The following is a 20,238-nucleotide window of genomic DNA, read 5'->3' on the forward strand; positions in this document are numbered from 1 at the left end:
AGCCTGAGGGTGGAGGTAGGAATTTACTGCAAAGGGGAATGAGCCAACTTCTGGGGCTGATCGAAATGGTTTCTGTCTTGATTGTGGTTATGTGGGTATAGACCCTTGTCAAAACTCATAGACCTGTACACTTTAACAATTAAGTGGTTAACAATTAAGTTGATTTAAAAAAAATCCATACCACCAGCTTTGTTTAGCCACTCATCATTTCTCATTTGGACGCATGCAGTACCCTAAGTGGTATTCCTGCTGTTGTCTGAGTTCTTCAAATCCTTATATGATGCAGCACCCTGAATGATCCACTTAAGACGGAAACCTGACTTTGTCACTTCCCTGTATACAACCCTATAATTGCTCACCATTACCTGGCACCTTAGATTAGCATATGTCTTCTTTAGTCTGGCCCTTGACTGTCTATCCAGCTCGTCCTCCATTACTTTCTGCCTTCCTGCTTATGACTCCCAGTTTCCAGCACAAGCCATGCTAATCTCATTTCCTGTACCTGTACTCATCTCTCCCCTCAGCCTTTTGTCTAGTAAACAAACAACTGTTTACCTTTTAAAATTCAGCTTAGGACTCACCTCTAGAAAATGCCTTTATTTATTTATTTAAACCATCCTTTTTCACACACTCCCTCTCCAAGAGAGGAATTAAGTACTCTTCAGACTATACTTTTTCGATTCATCCTAACTTTATCCTTTTGGCTTCTTATGTTTTTTGTTCTCTCTCTCACTAGATTGTGCACTTGTTGAGCACAGCAATTATATTTTATTTATATTTTGGATCCACAAGGTCTGTTGCATAGTAAGTGCTTAATAAGTATTTGTAGAAAGATTGAATATAAATGTTGAGAAAAGAAGATACAAGTATACATAGAATGATTATTACTGTTTTGTTTTAAGCAAACATATCTCTCTTTGCATAGAGAAAAAGATTGGGAAGATTTATAACAGCATTTTAACACCAGTTTGGGTGGGGAGATTAGTTCCTTTAATATTTTTGACGGTTTTGCATTTTTCATAAAAACATTTAGCATGCAATTATTTTATGAGACATAACCTAAAAAACTGGCGGTATAACTTTTGCCTATTCAAATGTATTTTTGCATCTCTTTAGGTCCACAAGGCAGTTGTAATTTCCAGTCCCTTAACCCCCGTCCTGCCTGCGGAGATTCCTGGTCGGTCAAAGAATATGTCAGTCCAACCTGAGACATCAGAGGATCCTGGTACTACGCCTAGCACTCAGCAAGTAAAAAGCCTTGGGAAAATCCAGATTTCTACCCCTGGGCCAGTGGCTCCCTCCTACAGTTATGCTACCCCTAACCCCCAGGCCTCTTTCCAGAGCACCTCAGCACCATACCCAGGTGAGGCCCTTTGCTTCTGCCCGTGGAGATAGGATGAAAAAGTAGAGCATTTGATCACAGTATTCTCTTTAGTGCAAGGAAAGGAGAGAGCCATGACTTCTGAGTACTGTAGGTTAGAGAAAAAATAATCCTGTCTTTGTTCCTATAATCATAGGACCTGGGGCTCTCCATCCTTTTTCTCAACAGGCCCCAGCCTATGGGAATTAATGGGGCTCACTTTCCCAGAGCCAGATACCACTGTGCCTGGGATTTAAAGGCACAAGATTCTATTAAGCAATGTTCAAGGACCAAACAGAAGCCACTGGGAAAAAAGTTGGACCTTTGTACCTATTTGCCTTCTGAATGGCTGATTGTAGGTCAGATATTTGTCTTTCTGATTTTGGCAGCATCTTTATTTTTAAAGCAACCCATCCATAGGGAGGAGATTTATAAGCAGTGTTGCCTTAACAACAAGTCTGTGCTTCATGAGTGCTGTTGTAAGGTATTAGGAGGAAATGGTTAATCAAGGAAACTAACTTGATCTTTATCCCCTGGAAAAGGCAACAGGGTAAAGCAAAGCCAGTGAAAATGAATTTTTGCTGATTTTTTATTCCCTAGGCTCTCTTATCCTGGTAGTATAACATGAAATTTTGGGGGTTTCAGTCCTGAGGCACTAAAGTAATTTTTGTGTTCAGGCAGAATGCCTATAATCTTTGGTGTAATTATAAAGAGTTTGAGTAACACTATATTTTTGTCCATTATACTCTTTCTGAGTATAGTGGTTTCTCTTTCCTTTCTTTTCTTTTCTTGTTTTTTTGAAAGTCACTTCAGAGAATTCTTATTCAACCTCCTAGGGTGTCTAAATGCTGAAGTTTCCATAAGGAAGATTTCATTTCTTCCTCAGTACAGTGTTCCCAAGCAGAGAGATACATCTCAAATTTCATGTTTGTCTAGAAAGTCCTTACCCCAGTCTGGAAATAAGGGTGGGCCAGCCATTTGTTTGCTTTAAGCTCTCTATTTCCTAGGTCTCATACCTAATAACAATTATTGTCAGAGAAATAAGATTTATATAATAGTGATTCTCAACAACCTGCAAACAGTTTTGGTTGTTACACTTATGGAGGAGGCGTGCTACTGATACCTAGTGGGTGGGGGCCGGGGAACCTGCCAGCTCTCTTACAGTGCACAGGACAGTTTCCCCGCCCCCCACAACAAAGAATTATCTGGTCCCAAGTATCAGTAGTGCCAGGGTTGAGAAACCCAGACATGTATGAAATAGCTATTGAAATAGTGTGAAGACCGTATATATAGCTATTAGCTGACGTGGGTATTCCAAAAATGCTGAGGTACCTCAGATAAGTTTGAACTGAAATGGTCTGGGAAGATTTCTTGGAGAGAAGACTGGCTTTAAGCTAGAAACAAAGTACTGACTGAGAATAAAGAAAGCATACACCCCAGTTGAAGGAAATAGCATTAGTAAAGTCCCCAAGAGTAGACTATGTCTTCTTCTGTGGAGCACAAGAAGGAAAATTAATATAATTAGAGGCAGAACTGGGGAGGAGGTGTGAGGTGGTGTGATCAGATGTTAATGGTTCTCTAATGCCAGGTTAGCAGTTGGCCTTGAATGTGGTGTGGGAGTGGGGAGTCTTAAGTAGGAGAGTAGCACGGTGGGGGGAGTATTTTAGAAAAACTAATGGTGGTGGGTGTTTTAGGAAGACAGAATGGGTTAGAGTGGGGTGTGCTGGCAGAGGGAAGACCAGTTAAGATTCTTGGAATAACCTAAGTCTATGGTTGTAGCAATTGGAACAGAAAGAAATTAAGGCCGGCCTTGTGATCAACATTTGGCTTTTCTTTTAGGAACTTTATAGATGTATTTTATTAGAAAGTTGTTTATCAGCATGAAGATGATCCTTGAAACACTGTTGAACTCTGATTATTGAACTCCATGGAAATTACTATATAAAGAGGGCCTAGGGACAGACTGTAGTTAAAATACAGTGGAGAAAAACTCAGAGACAAAGGAATAAAAGTAGAATAATATGATGTCATGATAACCTGAGAGTTTTAATAACGAAGCAGTCAGCAGTATTTATTAGATGCCACTGAAGTAAAGGATGCGGGTTGAGAAACAATTACTGGATTTGCTAAGGAGCAGTTTGTGGATGACCTCAAAAGATCTTTTTCAGTGGAAAAATGGGAGCAGAATAAAATTTCAGGGATTAGAGAGTAGATAAATAATGAGGAAATAAAGGCAGTAGCTGAATATTGTTTAAAAGAAATTTGGCCCCAAAAGGATGGAGAGGAATGAGGTAGTCTGGATCTAATTTCTTGTCTCTTGTATATTTTATTTGTTTCCAGTTATAAAGGAACTGGTGGTATCTGCTGGAAAGAGTGTCCAGATTACCCTGCCTAAGAATGAAGTTCAGTTAAATGCTTATGTTCTCCAAGAACCACTTGAAGGTAAAACATCCCCTTAGTTACATTTGGATGATGTTTTAATTTATGGTATTTACCTACCTTAACTCATTTACTCATTGCAATAGTCCTGTGAGAAAAGGCTATAGTATGCACATGCACAAATATTTATCTGATGCGAGAGGCAATATAATATAATGTTTGAAATCATGGGCTTCGATGTCAAGCCGGGGTTCAAATCCCAGCTCAGCCAGACATTAGCTGAATGATTTTAAGCAAATTATTTCTGTGCTTCCCTTTCTTTCTCAGTAAAATGAGGATAATAATTTCTACCTCATAAGGTTACTTCAAGGGCAAAATGAAATGGTATATAAGGGACCTATCTCAGTGCCTAGCATATAGCTGATGCTCATTAAATGGAGGTTGTATTATATCCCTTTAAAGGAGGAAGAAAGGGCGCCTGGGTGGCTCAGTTGGTTAAGCGACTGCCTTCGGCTCAGGTCATGATCCTGGAGTCCCGGGATCGAGTCCCGCATCGGGCTCCCTGCTCAGCAGGGAGTCTGCTTCTCCCTCTGACCCTCCGCCCTCTCATGCTCTCTCTCATTCTCTCTGTCTCAAATAAATAAATAAAATCTTTAAAAAAATAAAAAATAAAAAATAAAAAAAATAATAAAGGAGGAAGAAACTGAGACTGAGGTTTAACCTATTTATTTTGTACAAACCAGTAAATAGCAGATATAGAACTTGTAGAAGAGTGATTTAAGACTATGGCTAATAGAGATTTGACATTTAAAAAAAAAAAGGAAGACAGGGCTCCCAGGTGACTTGGTTGGTTAAGCGTCTGACTCTTGATTTCAGCTCAGGTTGTGATCTCAGGGTCGTGAGATCGAGCGCTGCTTGTCCCTCTCCCTCCCTCTGCTTGCGCTCTTGCACTCTCTCTCTCTCCAAGTAAATAAATAAAATCTTAAAAAAAAAGAAGACAGGCCCAATGTGATACACAAAATTCAGATTTATGAAATACATAAATTAGGGGGTGATGCATTCATTATTTAAGAAAACTTATAATATGAGCATCCCTTTCACCTTTGAAGTATATATTAATATGCCAAAATTCAGCTTAGAAACACATATGCATCCCACCAGAGTTGCCAAAGAAAAAAAAAAAGAAACACATATGCACTTCTTTTTTTTTTTTTTTTTTTAAAGATTCTATTTATTTGACAGAGAGAGACACAGCGAGAGAAGGAACACTAGCAGGGGGAGTGGGAGAAGGAGAAGCAGGCTTCCCGCTGAGCAGGGAGCCCGATGCGGGGCTCGATCCCAGGACCCCGGGATCATGACCCGAGCCGAAGGCAGACGCTCAACCGACTGAGCCACCCAGGCACCCCCACATATGCACTTCTTAAGACTTTCTATGACAATAGTGAAGCATACTTTGATGGAAAATGATTGCATTGGGTTTATGCTACTCTCATTACAGGGTTAGTCAAATCGAATGCCATACTCTAGGATTCAGGACGGGGTCCTTCCATTTTAGGTACAAACCTTTCCTATACAGTAGTCCTACTTTCTAAAAGGCCTAATACCAAATAGTGTATTTATGCAAAAGTACTTTTCCAGAACATAAATGCCTTCCCCATTCTATATTTCTGCCCTCAAATTGAGGTTTCCTTATCAGTTCATTCCATCTTCCTCCAGAGAAGCTTTATCCTTACCCCCTCTGGTGGTAAGTTAAGGTGAATGAATTTGGTGGCCTTTGAAGATGGAGGTGAGAACTGCCTTGAGCTGCGGTTGACTCCAGTGTTTTGTGTAAAGCACTGGGTTCTGCTTTATTTTCTTGTCTAACCCCTATTTGCATATACATGTCTGTGAGTTGCTGTCACCTTGTAGATCAGCACGTGGGTTCTAAATAAAGAGGGCTTAGGGACAGAGTATAGTTAAAATACAGTGGAGACTTTGATAAAGTCTAAAACACATGGGTTGAGAAACAGATTCTTTTCAACTCTCCTCTCCATGGGTTGTTCAGCCTTTATCAGATACATGGGATGGATGGTTTGGGGACAAGTGAACAGAACCCGCTCTGCCTACTCTTCCTCCCCCTCACTCCTGTGGCGGCCCCTGGAGCACCTCTCAGGATCCCTCTCGGGTTCGGAGGCATGGTTTGAAAACCACTGCCCTAAATCATTGAAACCAGTGTTCTGTCTAGCAGACCTATCCTCAGCTGTTCCTACCCTTGGGCAGATTTCCGGCTGTGAGGCACAATTCATCCCCTGAGCTTTTCTGTCCTAGGAATATTGTCCTTGCTTGAAATTGCGTTGCCAGCCTGAGATATTATAAAATTGTCAGTCCCAAACTAATGTGAGTCTGTTTTCTGTGTGGAAAACAAATTGCCTACTCTAGTTGGAAGAGAGGTCATCTCTTGGCACCAGCCCCACGGCTGCTGTGCTTTTCCTGCTTCTCACCTGCCCGGACTTGCCCAGGGGACGTTTGGGAGAGCTGCCCAGGGCTGACGACTGTCCAACACAAAACTAGTGTTTTGGGGGGGGGAGGAAGAGTGATAGATCTTGCAACTCAGGCTTATAAAATAAAATCTGGTCTTCAGATGAAGGCTCTCTTGGAATTCGATTCTATGTGCTAACTTACTTTTGAACTCATGAACTAAGAAAGAGATGACCATTCTCTGTTACACTTTTGAGCTTTCTTCTCTTTTCCTTTTATTTTTACTTCTGGGTAGTAACATAGCCTTCTTACCAAATCCCATCCATCCCTCGTCAGATGTGAATCTCACCCCCCTCAAAATTTAAGACCACTTTCACGGGGGCAGGATTCCATTTAGATAACGGGATCCTGTCCTTGTCCTACCCAGTCATACAGTCTGAGCTACAAATGAGGACCATTTAGTGCTTCATTTGATCTTAATTAATTTCAGTGGGGCCTGTTTTAAATGGGCCATCCCCTACCATCTTCTGCAGTGTGTTATTTAGCTCAGCTGGAATCACACCAGGGTGTGATGACCTCAGTGAGACAAGCATTGTTAGCACTCTGTAAAAAAGCTATTTTTGAACCATGTTATTTAGAAGTCATTGCTGTTCTTTGTTGCAAAAGAAGTTTTGCAAGAAAATGGCCTTTGTTCCCAGTGAGTTCATCTATGGTGTTTGGTAGGGCATGTTTTTTCCCTGTGATGCCACACCATGAGCAACCTGGTATTTTGAGGGAGGATTGGCCTCGCTCAAAGGGAGGCTGGGTGTGGGGCAGAAGAAAGCATTGCTGGGAGAGGGTGGAGGAAGACCTGACTGTAGCTGAGTCAGCAGAATCCTCCCTTTCTTTCAACAAAACCTTTGGTTTCCCTAGAGGCTCTGGGACGGAATCTTAAAAACTAAGGCCTTGTCAAGATTTAGAAAAGATTTGTTATTGGCAGGCTGTGTGGCTGCCCTCTTTGTGTGTAGGTGTGTGTTTTCATGATTTTTGTAACTGCCCTTCTATAGGAGAAACCTACACCTACGACTGGCAGCTGATTACTCATCCTAAAGACTACAGTGGAGAGATGGAAGGGAAACATTCCCAGATCCTCAAACTGTCCAAGGTGAATTTGCCTCCTCTCACTTGCAGGGCTGGGATAGAGGTGCTGACCATTTTCTAAAATGTAGAATGTAGAATTTTCTGTTCACACTTAAATCAGGAACAATCTTTCAGAAGTGAATCCTCCAAAAGTCTGGCTGACATCCAGTATTTGTTAGTGTATGATTCTCAAATGTTCATTTATGGTGAGAAGACTGTATAAGCATGGTGGTGATAGCTGAAAATATACACTAAACAGCTTTTAAGGGTAACATAAGGATTTTAGAATTTGGGAGATAAGCTAAGTTTTTTGTGGCCACAAAACTGTATAAATTGGCTCAGTCTTTTTTGGGATTCAGTGTAGTTATTAAGAATCATAAAAATGTTCATATTCTTTGGCCAGGCAGTCTCATTCATTCGTTCATTCTTTCTTTTTTTCTTCAACAACCATTGATCGTACACTAGTTATATGTCAGGCAGTGGGGATTTACCAGTGAATTGATCAAAATCTTCACATTCAAGGACAATAGAATCTCGCAGGTGATACTGGCCAGAAGCAGAAATCATAACAGGGGATGCACTAGGTCATTGCAGGGAGTATTGAAGCCCTGGGGAGTTTGATTTCTTAGAGTTTACCCATCTGGGTCATGACAGGTGACTCACTTTCTGGGTAAAGGGTGGAGTGCTGTTACCCCACGCAGGGAAAGCAATGTCCACTGGGCCAAATAGAAAATGTGACAAAAAGGGAATTCTGTGTGGTTCAGCGTGACTGGCCCCTCCAGTGTGAGGAGAGCAGTGGCACAGAGTTGGAGAGATGCACGGGTCACAGAGTGAGGATTGTGAATCTTATCCATGGGGAATATGGAACCTTTGAAAGGTTTTAGATAGTAGAAAGACTAGTTCAGATTTTCAGTTTAGAAAGCTCACCCTGACTGCAGACTGGAGGAGGTAAGACTCAAACTAGGGAAACCAACTGAGAATCTGTTGAAAAATGTAGGTGTGAGATGGTGATAGCCTGGGCTAAAAAACATATAAATAAAATAAAACTTAAAGGCCACTGTTGAGCTCATGATATGTGCCAGACACAGTGCTAAGTGTTTTATGCACTAACTTTCATTTTATCTTTGTAATGACCCCAAGATGTAGATACTAATACCTGTTTTATAAATGGCAAACTAAAAATCAGAAAAATAAAGTAGTTTAGCCAAAGTTCACAAAGCTATTAAATGGTAGATTTGAGCTGGAACTTTCCATCCATAAAGCTCTTGCTTTTAACAACTATGCTATGATGGTTGAAATCTAAGATGATGCCATTGTGAATGGAGAGAAGTGAGTGGATGTGAGAAATATAATGGAGGTCGACTCGATAAGACCTGGTGATCATTTGATGGGGTGGAGGTGTTGGGGAAAGGATGTCTAGGATCATTCTAGCCTTTTGGCTCAGGCACCTGGGTAGATGTTGGTAAGACAGTGGTGATATTCACTGAAATGAAGAGCACAGAAAGAGGAGCAAGTTTGGATGAGGTTTGCAGATGATTAAATTATTTTTGGACAGAGTGAGTTTGAGGTACCTGTGAAACATTTGAGTGGAGGTGTCCAGGAAGAAACTGGGAGTCAGGGACTAGAGAGCAGGACACAAGTCTGCGCTAGAGAGATAAATCTGCGCACCAATCTCAAACAGATGACATCTGAAGCCATGGTAATACATGAGATCCTCCAGAGTGTGTAGAGTGCAGCTGGAATCCTGGGGAACACTGTCCTTAAAGATGTACGAGGAAGAAGAAACTGAAGGAAATGAGGAGTAGGCAAAGTGAAAGCCAAGTAATAAGAGATTTCTAAGAAGAAAAATGTCAAAAACACTAGTCAATTAACACTTGCTTAAAGAAGATCATTCAGAAGAAAGGAAAAACTTCAATCGTCTGAGAGATGATCATCACAGCAAGCATTAGTTATAATAGTAAAAGTCTGGAAACAACCCAAATACCCAACAATGTGGAACACTTATGTGATATGACACACTCGTGCACTATTCTGCAGCTATGAAAGTGACCATTAAAAAGGCTGTTATAATGGGGGAAGGTGCTCATGTTAAATGAATAGAAGAAAGAATAATAAAAAGCTTGATGCAGGTTTTTCTTTCCGATCTGCAGTGGAACCGCCACCAAGATGCAGATTTTTGTGAAAACCCTTATGGGGAAGACCATCACTCTCGAGGTTGAATCCTCAGGTACAGTAGAAAATGTAAAGGCCAAGATCCAGGATAAGGAAGGAATTCCTCCTGATCAGCAGACTGATCTTCGCTGGCAAGCAACTGGAAGACAGACAAACTTTGTGTGACTACAGCATTCAAAAGGAGTCCACTCTTCATCTTGTGTTGAGACTTTGTGGTGGTGCTAAGAAGAAAGAAGGAGTAGTACAGCACTCCCAAGGAGAGTAAGCATAAGAGAGAGAAGGTTAAGTTGGCTGTCCTGAAATACCAGAAGGTAGATGATAATGGCAAAATCAGGCACCTTCATCCGGAGTGCCCTTCAGATGAATAAGGTGCTAGAGTTTTTATGGCTAGCCACTTTGACAGGCATTCTTGCACTAAATGTTGTCTGACCTATTGCTTCAACAGACCGGAAGACAAGTAATTGTGTATACGGGTTAATAAAAGACATGAACTAACAACAACAACAAAAAGCTTCATGCACACCTTGATCTTAACTGGACCTTGAAAGTCTGGTTCCTTGAGGTAGTGATCTTATCTTACTCCTCTCCGAACCCCAAGCCTAGGATAATGTCCAGCACATAATTGGTTCTCGGTAAATGTTTGCTGAACGAATGAACTATTTAAAAACTACTTTTTGTATGTGGTCAAACATTGGGAGGAAGTAAGAGAAATATGATTAACTGATGTGTTAGGACAGTGGGATTGTGGGTGATTTTCTTTCTTTTATATTATTTTTATACACTTAGTGGAAATCAGAAGGGAGAAATATTCAGATATTTGGGAGCTATTTGGTATTTTTACAAAATGATTTTCTTTGCAGAGATGATTATTTTAATTTCATAACTCTATGAAATAGGGTGGTTGGGCCCTTAATGTTCTTCTGAAAGGAAAATGGGAGTACAGAGATATTGAATTCCCTTTTGTTGTTCTAGAGTCAGCTAGTAATAAGATTCACATTAAAAGCTATGGTTTTTTAGTTTATAATTCATTGTTTCATCTCCTCAGCTAGTTTACTCTCTCCATTTTGGAAACTGTGCAAGAAGAGAGTGCAGTATCAGCATGGAAAGTTTAGATATGTATGTTATTTTACATAGAATTGCTGCTCTTTGTGGTTTTCTAAAAGGTCTTCTCTCACTTCTGCAGCTTACTCCAGGCTTATATGAATTCAAAGTGATTGTAGACGGTCAAAATGCCCATGGGGAAGGCTATGTGAATGTGACGGTAAAACCAGGTATGAGTTTCCCAGCCCTAGCTGCATCTCCATTGCCTCCTCTGCAGGATTCCCAAAGAGGGGGAGATTTGACTTGAAGGGTTGTTGTTCTTCTTCCTTCTTCTTCTTCTTTCTTCTTTCTTCTTCTATATTCATTAGGCAGTTCCTAGTTCAATGTAATAAAAGGTTAGGTGGCAGAGTGTATGCTTTGGTTCTAGTTGGAACATTTGGCTGGGCGGAGAAACATTAATCACATGGCCCCCAGTGCGGTGTGGCCTGAGCAGTAGCCTGCCTGTCTGAGAACTACTTCTCCAAGTAGGTCATGCTGAGAGAGGACCATGTGTTGTGATTAAGAGACACAAGAAAGCCAGGAGCCTGGGAGAAGCATGTAAAGGAGAACCAGCCAAATGGCTGGCTCTTTCTGATCTCTTTCCAGATATGGGTTTTGCACACAGAATTCCTCATTTAAACCCTGCCAGTCTTCTTTCACCTTGGAAATCAGATCCTGTCATTCTTTTTAAGTGATCCACCATTGGTAAATTACAGTGCAATAACAGAGTATCTTATTTTGCATTTTTAGGGAAATTTGGGGCAAGTTGGAGAGTGGCACATACATTGGCACAAATTCTTAATACTGGTTTCTTTGTTGGGGATAGATTTTCTATTTGTTCCTTGAGCTCTGTAGCCAAGGTAATCCTTTCACCTTCTTAAAAATGTGTTTAACATAAAGACCGTTGGATTTTTTTTTCAAAAGGCCCCCGGGTTTGTAGCTCACAGTCATTCAGGCGGACAGAGTGGTCTGTGACCCTGCCATCACTCAGGCCTAGACACAATCAGCTCAGGGATGGGCGAGAAATCATCCGTTATCTTTTCAGCACAGTCTGTGCTGAGGGATAGTTTGCTTGTCAAGGCCCTCGTTGCACAAAACTTGTTTGTGGTCCACCTCTCCTCAGCTTGTGCCGCTGTAGTCCTTTTCACGAACAAGATAGCAAACGAGCATTGAAAGCATGCACGAGGCATGGTCTTAGGAGTGGTCAGGTTTGGAAGAGGCTCTGATGCTTCCACATGTCTTATGCTAGAATGTTAACCTGGTGTTGTGACTTGCCATTCATTCGGTGATGCTGCACCCATTAGTTATGTAATGGAAACTGATTTATAATTCACCCACACAGTCCTGCTCCTCCTATAATTTATAAAGCCCCTCTTCCATGATCCCAGGATCCTGGGATCGAGCCCCATGTTGGGCTCTCTGCTCAGCGGGAGCCTGCTTCTCCCTCTCCCTGCTGCTCCCCCTGCTTGTGCTCTCTCTGTTTCTCTCTCTCTGACAAATAAATAAATAAAATCTTAAAAAAACAAACAAAAAAAACCCAGCTCCCAGGGCACCTGGGTGGTTCAGTCAGTTAAGCGTCTGCCTTCAGCTCAGGTCATGATCCCGGGGTCCTGGGATCGAGCCCTGTGTTGGGCTCCCTGCTCAGTGGGGAGTCTGCTTCTCCCTCTCTTGCTCCCCCTACTTGTGCTCTCTCTCTTTTGTTCTCTCTCTCAAATAAATAAATAAAATCTTTTTTAAAAATTAAATAAATAAAAAATAAAAACAGCCAATAAAGAAATAAATAAAGCCCCTCTTCTAATTTCTTCTGCGTCATTTTCTTGCAGAGCCCCGGAAGAATCAGCCTCCCGTTGCCATCGTGTCGCCACAGTTCCAGGAGATCTCTCTACCAACGACTTCCACAGTCATTGATGGCAGCCGTGAGTGCTTGTCTAGGCATGATGTTTTAGAATAGCATTCACTGTGAACTGTGGTAGACAATGCAGGTCTTGATCTCGGGGTCATGAGTTCAAGCCCTGCATTGGGCTCCATGGTGGGCGTGGAGCCTACTTAAAAAAAAAGAAGAAGATTTGGGGCCAATTATGTCTGCATTCTGTTTAGGCCCATCTTCTTGACCATGTTATGGGAAGACTACCCATTGCAAGCAACTGATTAGGAAGTAAAAAACCAGACGGGCCTTATTTAAAATCCCCATGTGGCTTGTTTGAAGTAATAATTCTGCTCTTTTGAGATGTTAAGAAAGTGGGATTATGCAGGTATTTAGCATTATTTTATATGAAACTTGCTGGGTTTCAGATTTGCTTGGACAGAGTCACCGCTCTCAGTTCTGGAAACAAAGCTCCCTCCTCTAGAGCAAGACAAGTAACTGAGGTCTGGGCTGGGAGTTCTCCCCTGGCGTGCACTGCCTGACAGGGTTTTTGTCAGCCTCCTCCCAGAGAGACTCACAGAATGTGCTCCACGCCCCAACCAGGCTCGTGAGCACTTTACACTTCGGAGTAGTGTCCCCTGACGGGTGACATGAGAAGACTTCTGGGTCTTTGCCACTGATCCTGGCTCTGCGTGCAGGGGGGTTTCAGGCCTGTCATCTCAGCAGTATTTGCTTGGTCCCCTGGGAGGTCTAGTAAGGCCCTGCTACCCTGATTGTCTTGCCACCGAGAGTCGTTTTATGGCCGAGACAGTCACTGCTCTAGCAGAGGAATCTCTAGCAAGGTTAAACATTACACGTAGTTGGTACTGGCAAGAAGAGGAGGGTAGAAGAATAGCAGGCCAAGAGGGAAGAGAGAACAGGAAGAAGCACTTGTGAGAGCGGTAGAAAGGGTTCACATAGCCCCATTTTACTTTTTTTTTTTTTTTTTTTTAAGCATTTACTTTTTTTAAGATTTATTTATTTGACAGAGAGAGCGAGAGAGAGAAAACAAGCAGGAGGAACAGCAGGCAGAGGGAGAGGGAGAAGCAGGCTTCCCACTGAGCAGGGATCCCGATGCGGGACTCGAACCCAGGCCCCCGGGATCATGACCTGAGCCAAAGGCAGACGCTTAACCGACTGAGCCACCCAGGCCTCCCCCAGCCCCCCTCCGCCATTTTACTTTATATTGTTGAATAGGTCAAAGTTAAATAGTGTGTAAGGGTGTACACTGGAGAGAATCAGTACGACCCCATCTGCCACCTATCCAGTTGTCCTCCAGACAGTCAACAGTATTATTTTATGTTTCTTTCTAGAGACATTCTATGCATATGTAAGACAATACATATACAGTCTTTACGATAACACAGAGTACACACTATTATGTACAATGATTGTTTCTCTATGCTGAAGAATTTTTCTGAATCAGTATGTGAAATAGTTCATTTTTTTTTTCCTCTTAAGGATTACATAGCCTTCCATTAAATGGCTGTATAACGTCATTGTGTGGCTGTATACTTGGTTTCAGTCAATCTCTATTGATGACCATTTAGATTATTCTTGGTCTTTTGCTGCTACAAAGAATGTTGCCATGAATAATCTTGTAAGCTTGACATTTAACACACATGCAGATATATCTGTAGGATAAATTCCTCAAAGAGGAACTACAGGGGCAAAGACAAGTTTTGCTAGATTGCTCTTTATGGAGAGAGTATCACCATATGCTTCCCCCGTGACCTAGGAGAGGGTTTGCTCCACACTTCTACCCTTAGAGTGTGTTATGAAACTTTGGTCTCACCAATCAAGTAGGTTAAAAAAATAGTATCTGAAGTGTAATTTAAATATGCATTTATTTTAAGTGAGGTTGAGTATCTTTTCATGTGTTTAAGAATTTTTGATTTTCCTTTTTTCATACAGTAGCATTTTAACCAGAGGTTGCCTGTGTTGGAGTTCTTGGAAAACTACGCAGTGGAATATTCATAGAGAGGCAGAATGACCCAATATTCCTAGGGAAGAAACACTCTGGAGAGATAGTCTGTCATTTCATGAAGTTTTCCTAGCCTCACATCTCTGGGTAGTTGCCCTGGTTTGCGTAAGCTGGGTGAGTGCTGAGACCCAGCACTCTCATATTGTAACTGATGTTTCTTTATGGTCAAGAAAGCACTGATGATGATAAAATCGTCCAGTACCATTGGGAGGAACTTAAGGGACCTCTGAGAGAAGAGAAGATTTCTGAAGACACGGCCATATTAAAACTAAGTAAGCTCGTCCCTGGGAACTACACTTTCAGGTAAATTAGGACCCTTCAAGTTTCCCTTAGGCCATGTTTTTCCCTTGTGGGTTTTACATTCTTCTAGGAGTAACTCTGACAGATATCAAAGTCATTATAGATTTGGTTGATGATAGAGCCTTTGGTTCCATTAGTTCTCTGAGTCCTATTGGTCATTGTGGTCAAAGTGATAAGTTTCTAGGGCAATGGTCCTTGCATAGGACCCACCACAGTTATTCCCAAAGCTGCGCCTGGCAGATCTCCAAACATTTTTTTTAGGATTTCTGTCATTAAGTGAAAGGGCCCATCTTCCTGTGCCTTTTCTCAGGAAAAATCTAGAAGGAACCCATTCCCATCTTATCTCTTCCCTTTGGTAAATGCTTCCTCAACTTACACAAAGATCTCAAAATCTTTACTTTGGACTAGTGGTTTATTTCACTATGATTTGTGGGCTCTTCCTCTGTTGGGGTGTTTTAGAGAATTTGATTCAAAGATAGTCCTGGGAACTCGTGTTGACATTCTAGGCTGTAATGATTAGTAAGAGTGTGAGCCAACTCTAGAGTAATCCTCCTTAGGTTTGCAAAAGTCCTTGTCAGTTATAGAGCACTTGTATGTGAGTATCGTACAAACACCATATGTACCTGATACTAAACTAATTTTACATCTGAGAAAAATGAGGCTCAGTGTATTTACTAACTTCTCTGAGGTCACACAGTTCAGCTTGAACCGAAGTGCAGATTCTCTAACCCTCAAGTCCGGGCTTGTTCTGTTGCACTACTTGACCTGACCTTACGTATTTTGTTCATGCTTCCTTGAATGCTCTTCTCAGTCCATTGGAGTTCTGCCCATCCTTAAGGACCTACTCAGTTTTCTGTGAGACCCTCCTGAGGTTCTTCCCAGAGGAGGGAATATGTCTCTCCCCAAACTGTTGCACCCAGTGCCTGTGGTGCAGCGGCTTATTCATGGGTGTCTGTTGTCCCCACCGGCTCTGCAGTTAGCCAAGTTTTCACACTACCTGAGACACAGTGACAAAGGTCCTAGCACAGCACCTGCCATGTAAGTAATGTGACTTAGCAGCACTCTCATTGACTTAAGACTTCAGATGAATGAAAGGTGGCTGCCATTCCACAAGGTTAGAGCCTTCTCATTGGCTTAAAATGGAAACGTGAGTTGGTTTTTACCTTGGATTTCTAATACAGGAGTTCTAACATTTATGAAATTTAGCTTGGGCCAGGTTGATCCTTTTCAAAAAAGTAGCAATAATAGCTCCTGCTTCTTGAACATTTATACTGTTCTGAGCTCTGTGCACGTAGTGGCTCATTTAATCCTTATAGCAGGTATTACAATTACTACTATTTTGTAGATTAGAAAATTCAGGCACAGAGAGGTTAAGGAACTTGCCTAAGGTCACACAGGCAGCATGACTAGAGCCTGCACTTTTAATCATAGTGTTTGGGTGGATGCGGTATTGGGGGTGATTCTTTTGTTCTGTCAATTTCAATTTATGAAATGATGGGACTGGATTTGATTAGCATTAAGATCCAGTCTGTTTTGTTCCACTCACCTTTCCTTCTCCCCTGCTTTGACATGGCAGTGGCCTCTTTCCCCAGCCCTGTGGTCACCTGCTAATCGGGTCCAGGATTCTTGCAGGCAAGCCTGGGACTGTTTGAGGTGAAAGAGTAAATGGGTGGCTGCCATCTTGCCATTTGTCTATAACTTGCTTTTTCTCCGAAATAGGAGACAAACAGGATATGTTAAAAAACAAAAACAAAAAACTATGAAAACAACAGGGAAACTGAAAAAAGAGGAAAACTTCTGTGGATTTTTCTTCTTCAGATGTTTGCTGATTTGCACATGTCTGTGTGTCTTATGTTTTTGTGCTCTTTTTCTAAAGGCTAAAATCCCAAAAAATCCCCTTCAGGCCCTAGGTAAAAGGTGAGACTATGGGATGCAACCCCACAGATGTCTGGCTCTGTCTGTGGCTGGTGGTGAGATTTAAACAAACGACATGTCTTTTCTATGCTTTTCCTCTTTCTGTCAGCAAAATGGAAGGAACCCAAACCTCCTTGCTTGCTTATGCTCACATTTTGAGGTGGCAAGAGAAGCTTTAGGCTGTTCAGCTGGAAGGCATCATTTAGGTAAAAGCCTGCTCTTATAAATGAACATTTTTTTTCCTCTTGCAAATCCTATTTCACACTGGCACAAACTGTGGGGCTGTTGCGTAGGAGAATTCATTTGCATCTCGGGCTCCTGTCTTACCGGAGCCAGCCCTCCTGGTCCATCCCAGAGGCTGTCTGCCCAGGGTGCCCCTTCTTGTGATGTGTGCATGGCTGAGGCAGGATGGCAGGAGGAGAGCGGGCTGCAGTCAGAGCTTGCTCTATGTAGGGGGGCACCTTTGAGCCCCACAGCTTTAGGGGCCAGGGACTATCTAATCTTAAAACTTGGTTTCTGGGCTTGAGAGTCAGAGAACTGGGCTTGCATCTGGCTCACTGTGTGGCCCTGGGCAGGTGACGTAGCCTCTCTCAGCTTCCTGTACAGGGAAATGGATGATGCCTACTTCATACGACTGTTGGGAGGGCCAGGTCAGACAGTGCCTGTCAAGATCCCAGCGCCCAGACACTTGCAGGCGGCAGAGCAGAACGGTGCTGGCGACCTAGTGCCTGGATTCACATTCTGACTCCACTCAAGCTTGGGCAAGTTACCTCTCTGTGCCTCAGTCTCCTCGTATATGTAAGGAGTAAAATGAGGATCGTGCTGTATAGAGCTGTTGTGAGGATTTAATGAGGTAGAAAGAACTTGGAACAGTGCCTCGCACTCAGGGTGAGCATTTAGTAGTCGTCTGCCATTCTAAGAAGAATGAGTAAAGAATTGGTTACCATTTGGTACCTCTGCTGCCTTGGTATTTCTTAGCCTCGATTTTTCAGTCCTCTCAGATTGATTCCTTTTCCTTCAGCCCATCCCTGATTGTACTCCTTTCTCTGTCCTGCCAGCTTGACGGTAGTAGACTCTGATGGAGCAACCAGCTCCACCACTGCAAGCCTCATGGTGAACAAAGCGGTGGATTATCCCCCTGTGGCCAACGCAGGCCCCAACCAAGTGATCACCCTGCCCCAAAACTCCATCACCCTCTTTGGGAACCAGAGCACTGATGATCATGGCATCACCAGCTATGAGTGGTCACTCAGCCCAAGCAGCAAGGGGAAAGTGGTGGAGATGCAGGTAGGAGGGAATGGCTTCTGTCTTTTCTTGCCCAGGAGAAGTACAGCTGCTGGACTGGGTTGCCTTACAAGGCTTATTTTTGCTCCCATTTTAATGACCAAAGTCAGATTTATATAGAACATTGAACATTGGAATTAAAAAAAAAAAAAACACCTAGAAAATTTAAGGGGCCTTTAAGGAACACATTACCAAACCTTTGTCTTTAATGTTTAGTATCAAAGGAAAAGACTAGATGAGAAAGGGGAGCTATTTCTAGGATGGTTCCAGAGAGCCAGACTACTCTGATGCCACAAGGGTACAGATCTTTTTTCTTTTTTTTTTTAAGAGAGAGAGAGGGAGCACACATGTGAGCAGGGTGTGGGGGGGAGCGGGGAGGAGGGGCAGAGGGAGAGAGAGAATCTCAAGCCAGCTCCACACTCAGCATAGAGCCTGACATGGGGCTCAATCTCATGACCCTGAGATCATGATACAAGGGTGCAGATCTTAATGAGCTCTACTACAAATTGGAGTAGCCCACCTGGCTAGATGGTGAGCATCTTCTCTCTGGAGATATTTAGGAAGGGACTAGATCTGTCACCAGGCAGGTAACAGAAGTAAATAAAATTGAGTAGGGCCTGTGGCAAACCAGACAACATAACCCCTGACTGAAGTGGTCAGCTGCGCTTCAGCGCCAGCTAGTTGTTGCCGCATGGAAATATGATCCAGTATTCCTAGAGAGGCCAGCTTTTCAAGAAAAAACAGAAATCTAGACCTGTATTTGAAAATTTCCAACTTTTGGGGCACCTGGCTGACTCAGTCAGTGGAGCATGTGATTTTTGAGCTCAGCATTGTGAGTTCAAGCCCCACGTTTTAAGTAGCGAGTCCTTAAAAATAAAATCTTCAAAAAAGGAAAAAAAAAATTTCCAGCTTTTAAAGAACACTGCAGGCCAAACAAAATGTCTGCAAGCTGGATTCAGCCCAGAGGCTGCCAAGTTTTGCCCACTGTTCTAGAGGAAGTTCCTGCCTTGGAAGTTTGCCCTAAATTGTGTATAATGTTCCTTCTGACACTCTGTGTTTCCAAATTGGAGGCATGACTTAAAGCTCACATTTCACCTGGCTCTTGTTTAGATATTATGTTCGGTTTCTCCGCTGTTGCAGAATCCGCCCAACCCGGCAGGGGGACGGCGTGGCGTCGCTTAGCGTCTGCACTTGCTGCCATGTGCTATTGAGGCGGCTGTGTTAAGATCACTGAGCGGCCTCAGCAGGAAGAACGTGGTTTTAAAAGTGTATTCTTTTATTCTATGCTCCTGGCCTTCTTTCTGGCTTGGGTCATAAAGACTGAACTTGGTTATCTGCACATTTTCCCGTACTCCCCTCCCTCGGGGGAACTCTGACTTTATTTGAAACCGCTGCTGTCAGGGCAGGTTGTGACCTTGAAAGGGGAACCTTTTGCTTTTAACAGGATGTCCTGCAGTGTCTGATGCTGCACTCACTAGGTGTAGAAAACCAGGTGCATCATTTAGACCGGAGTAGGACTTGTTCTATGACATTGTGATTCTGGGAGTCTGCTTTTCCACTTGTCTGTATTTATACATGCAGGGCGTTAGAACCCCAACCCTGCAGCTCTCTGCCATGCAAGAAGGAGACTACACTTACCAGCTCACAGTGACTGACACCATAGGACAGCAGGCCACCGCCCAAGTGACTGTTATCGTGCAGCCTGGTAAGTTCCGGCCTTATCGTGCAGGCCTTTCTGCTGGCTGGCCCCTTGCACTGTGCAGAAGTGGGGGGTTTGGGTTCTGAGCGATACGACAGTGGAGTAGGAGGCAGCAGTCCACGGGCCCCTGGCAACTTTTGTTGTCCATTCTGAGTGCTTTCTTCAGAGCTAGAGAGAGAGAGTACTTCACAAGCTCAGCTGTGGCCTTGCCCGTGGCTGGTTATTGTGCCTTCAGGGGGACGTAGCAGATAGAGTCTCTGTTATCCCAAATCCTCCCATGGCCTTTAAGGGACAGCTTAAAGCCCACTTCCTCAAGAAAGCCCTACCTTCTCACTCAGACCCTCTCTTTTGAATGCTCGTAGCATCACGTCTCAAATTTACCATGGTATTACAACTTCATTACGTTCTGCCGTGTTCTCATAAAAAGGTTCCGGTCTTACATTCTTCATCGTGAGCTCCCTGGCTCACAGTCTCTGATAGTTTTGTGGGCAGAGAGGCAGAGTTCTCATGTCTTCCAGAACATATGTCCTGGTTAGTTCCTCTCCTTTCCCAGCTGAACTGCCTGCTTTTGACCTCTGTGTCTCTGT

At 42.9% G+C, this 20,238-nt stretch overlaps 1 protein-coding gene and 1 pseudogene across 4 annotated transcripts in view; both read left to right on the forward strand.

Moving 5' to 3' along the window:
- KIAA0319L (KIAA0319 like) overlaps positions 1 to 20,238 on the forward strand; it is a 95,354-nt gene that overhangs the window by 54,829 nt on the left and 20,287 nt on the right. For all 4 annotated transcript variants that reach the window (XM_045898108.3, XM_045898107.3, XM_064589487.1 and 1 more), the window contains exons 4-11: positions 1,117 to 1,363; positions 3,701 to 3,802; positions 7,243 to 7,340; positions 10,671 to 10,758; positions 12,391 to 12,483; positions 14,625 to 14,757; positions 17,727 to 17,955; positions 19,534 to 19,657. In XM_045898108.3, coding sequence (XP_045754064.1) covers positions 1,117 to 1,363; positions 3,701 to 3,802; positions 7,243 to 7,340; positions 10,671 to 10,758; positions 12,391 to 12,483; positions 14,625 to 14,757; positions 17,727 to 17,955; positions 19,534 to 19,657 — 1,114 coding nt within the window. The remainder of the gene's footprint in view (positions 1 to 1,116; positions 1,364 to 3,700; positions 3,803 to 7,242; positions 7,341 to 10,670; positions 10,759 to 12,390; positions 12,484 to 14,624; positions 14,758 to 17,726; positions 17,956 to 19,533; positions 19,658 to 20,238) is intronic.
- On the forward strand, positions 3,759 to 12,436 carry LOC123859807 (ubiquitin-ribosomal protein eS31 fusion protein-like; annotated as a pseudogene).

The sequence above is a fragment of the Mirounga angustirostris genome, unplaced genomic scaffold (assembly GCF_029215605.1).
Source record: "Mirounga angustirostris isolate CCGP_5_RB_7025 unplaced genomic scaffold, mMirAng1.0.hap1 SCAF_4, whole genome shotgun sequence".
NCBI lineage: Eukaryota > Metazoa > Chordata > Mammalia > Carnivora > Phocidae > Mirounga > Mirounga angustirostris.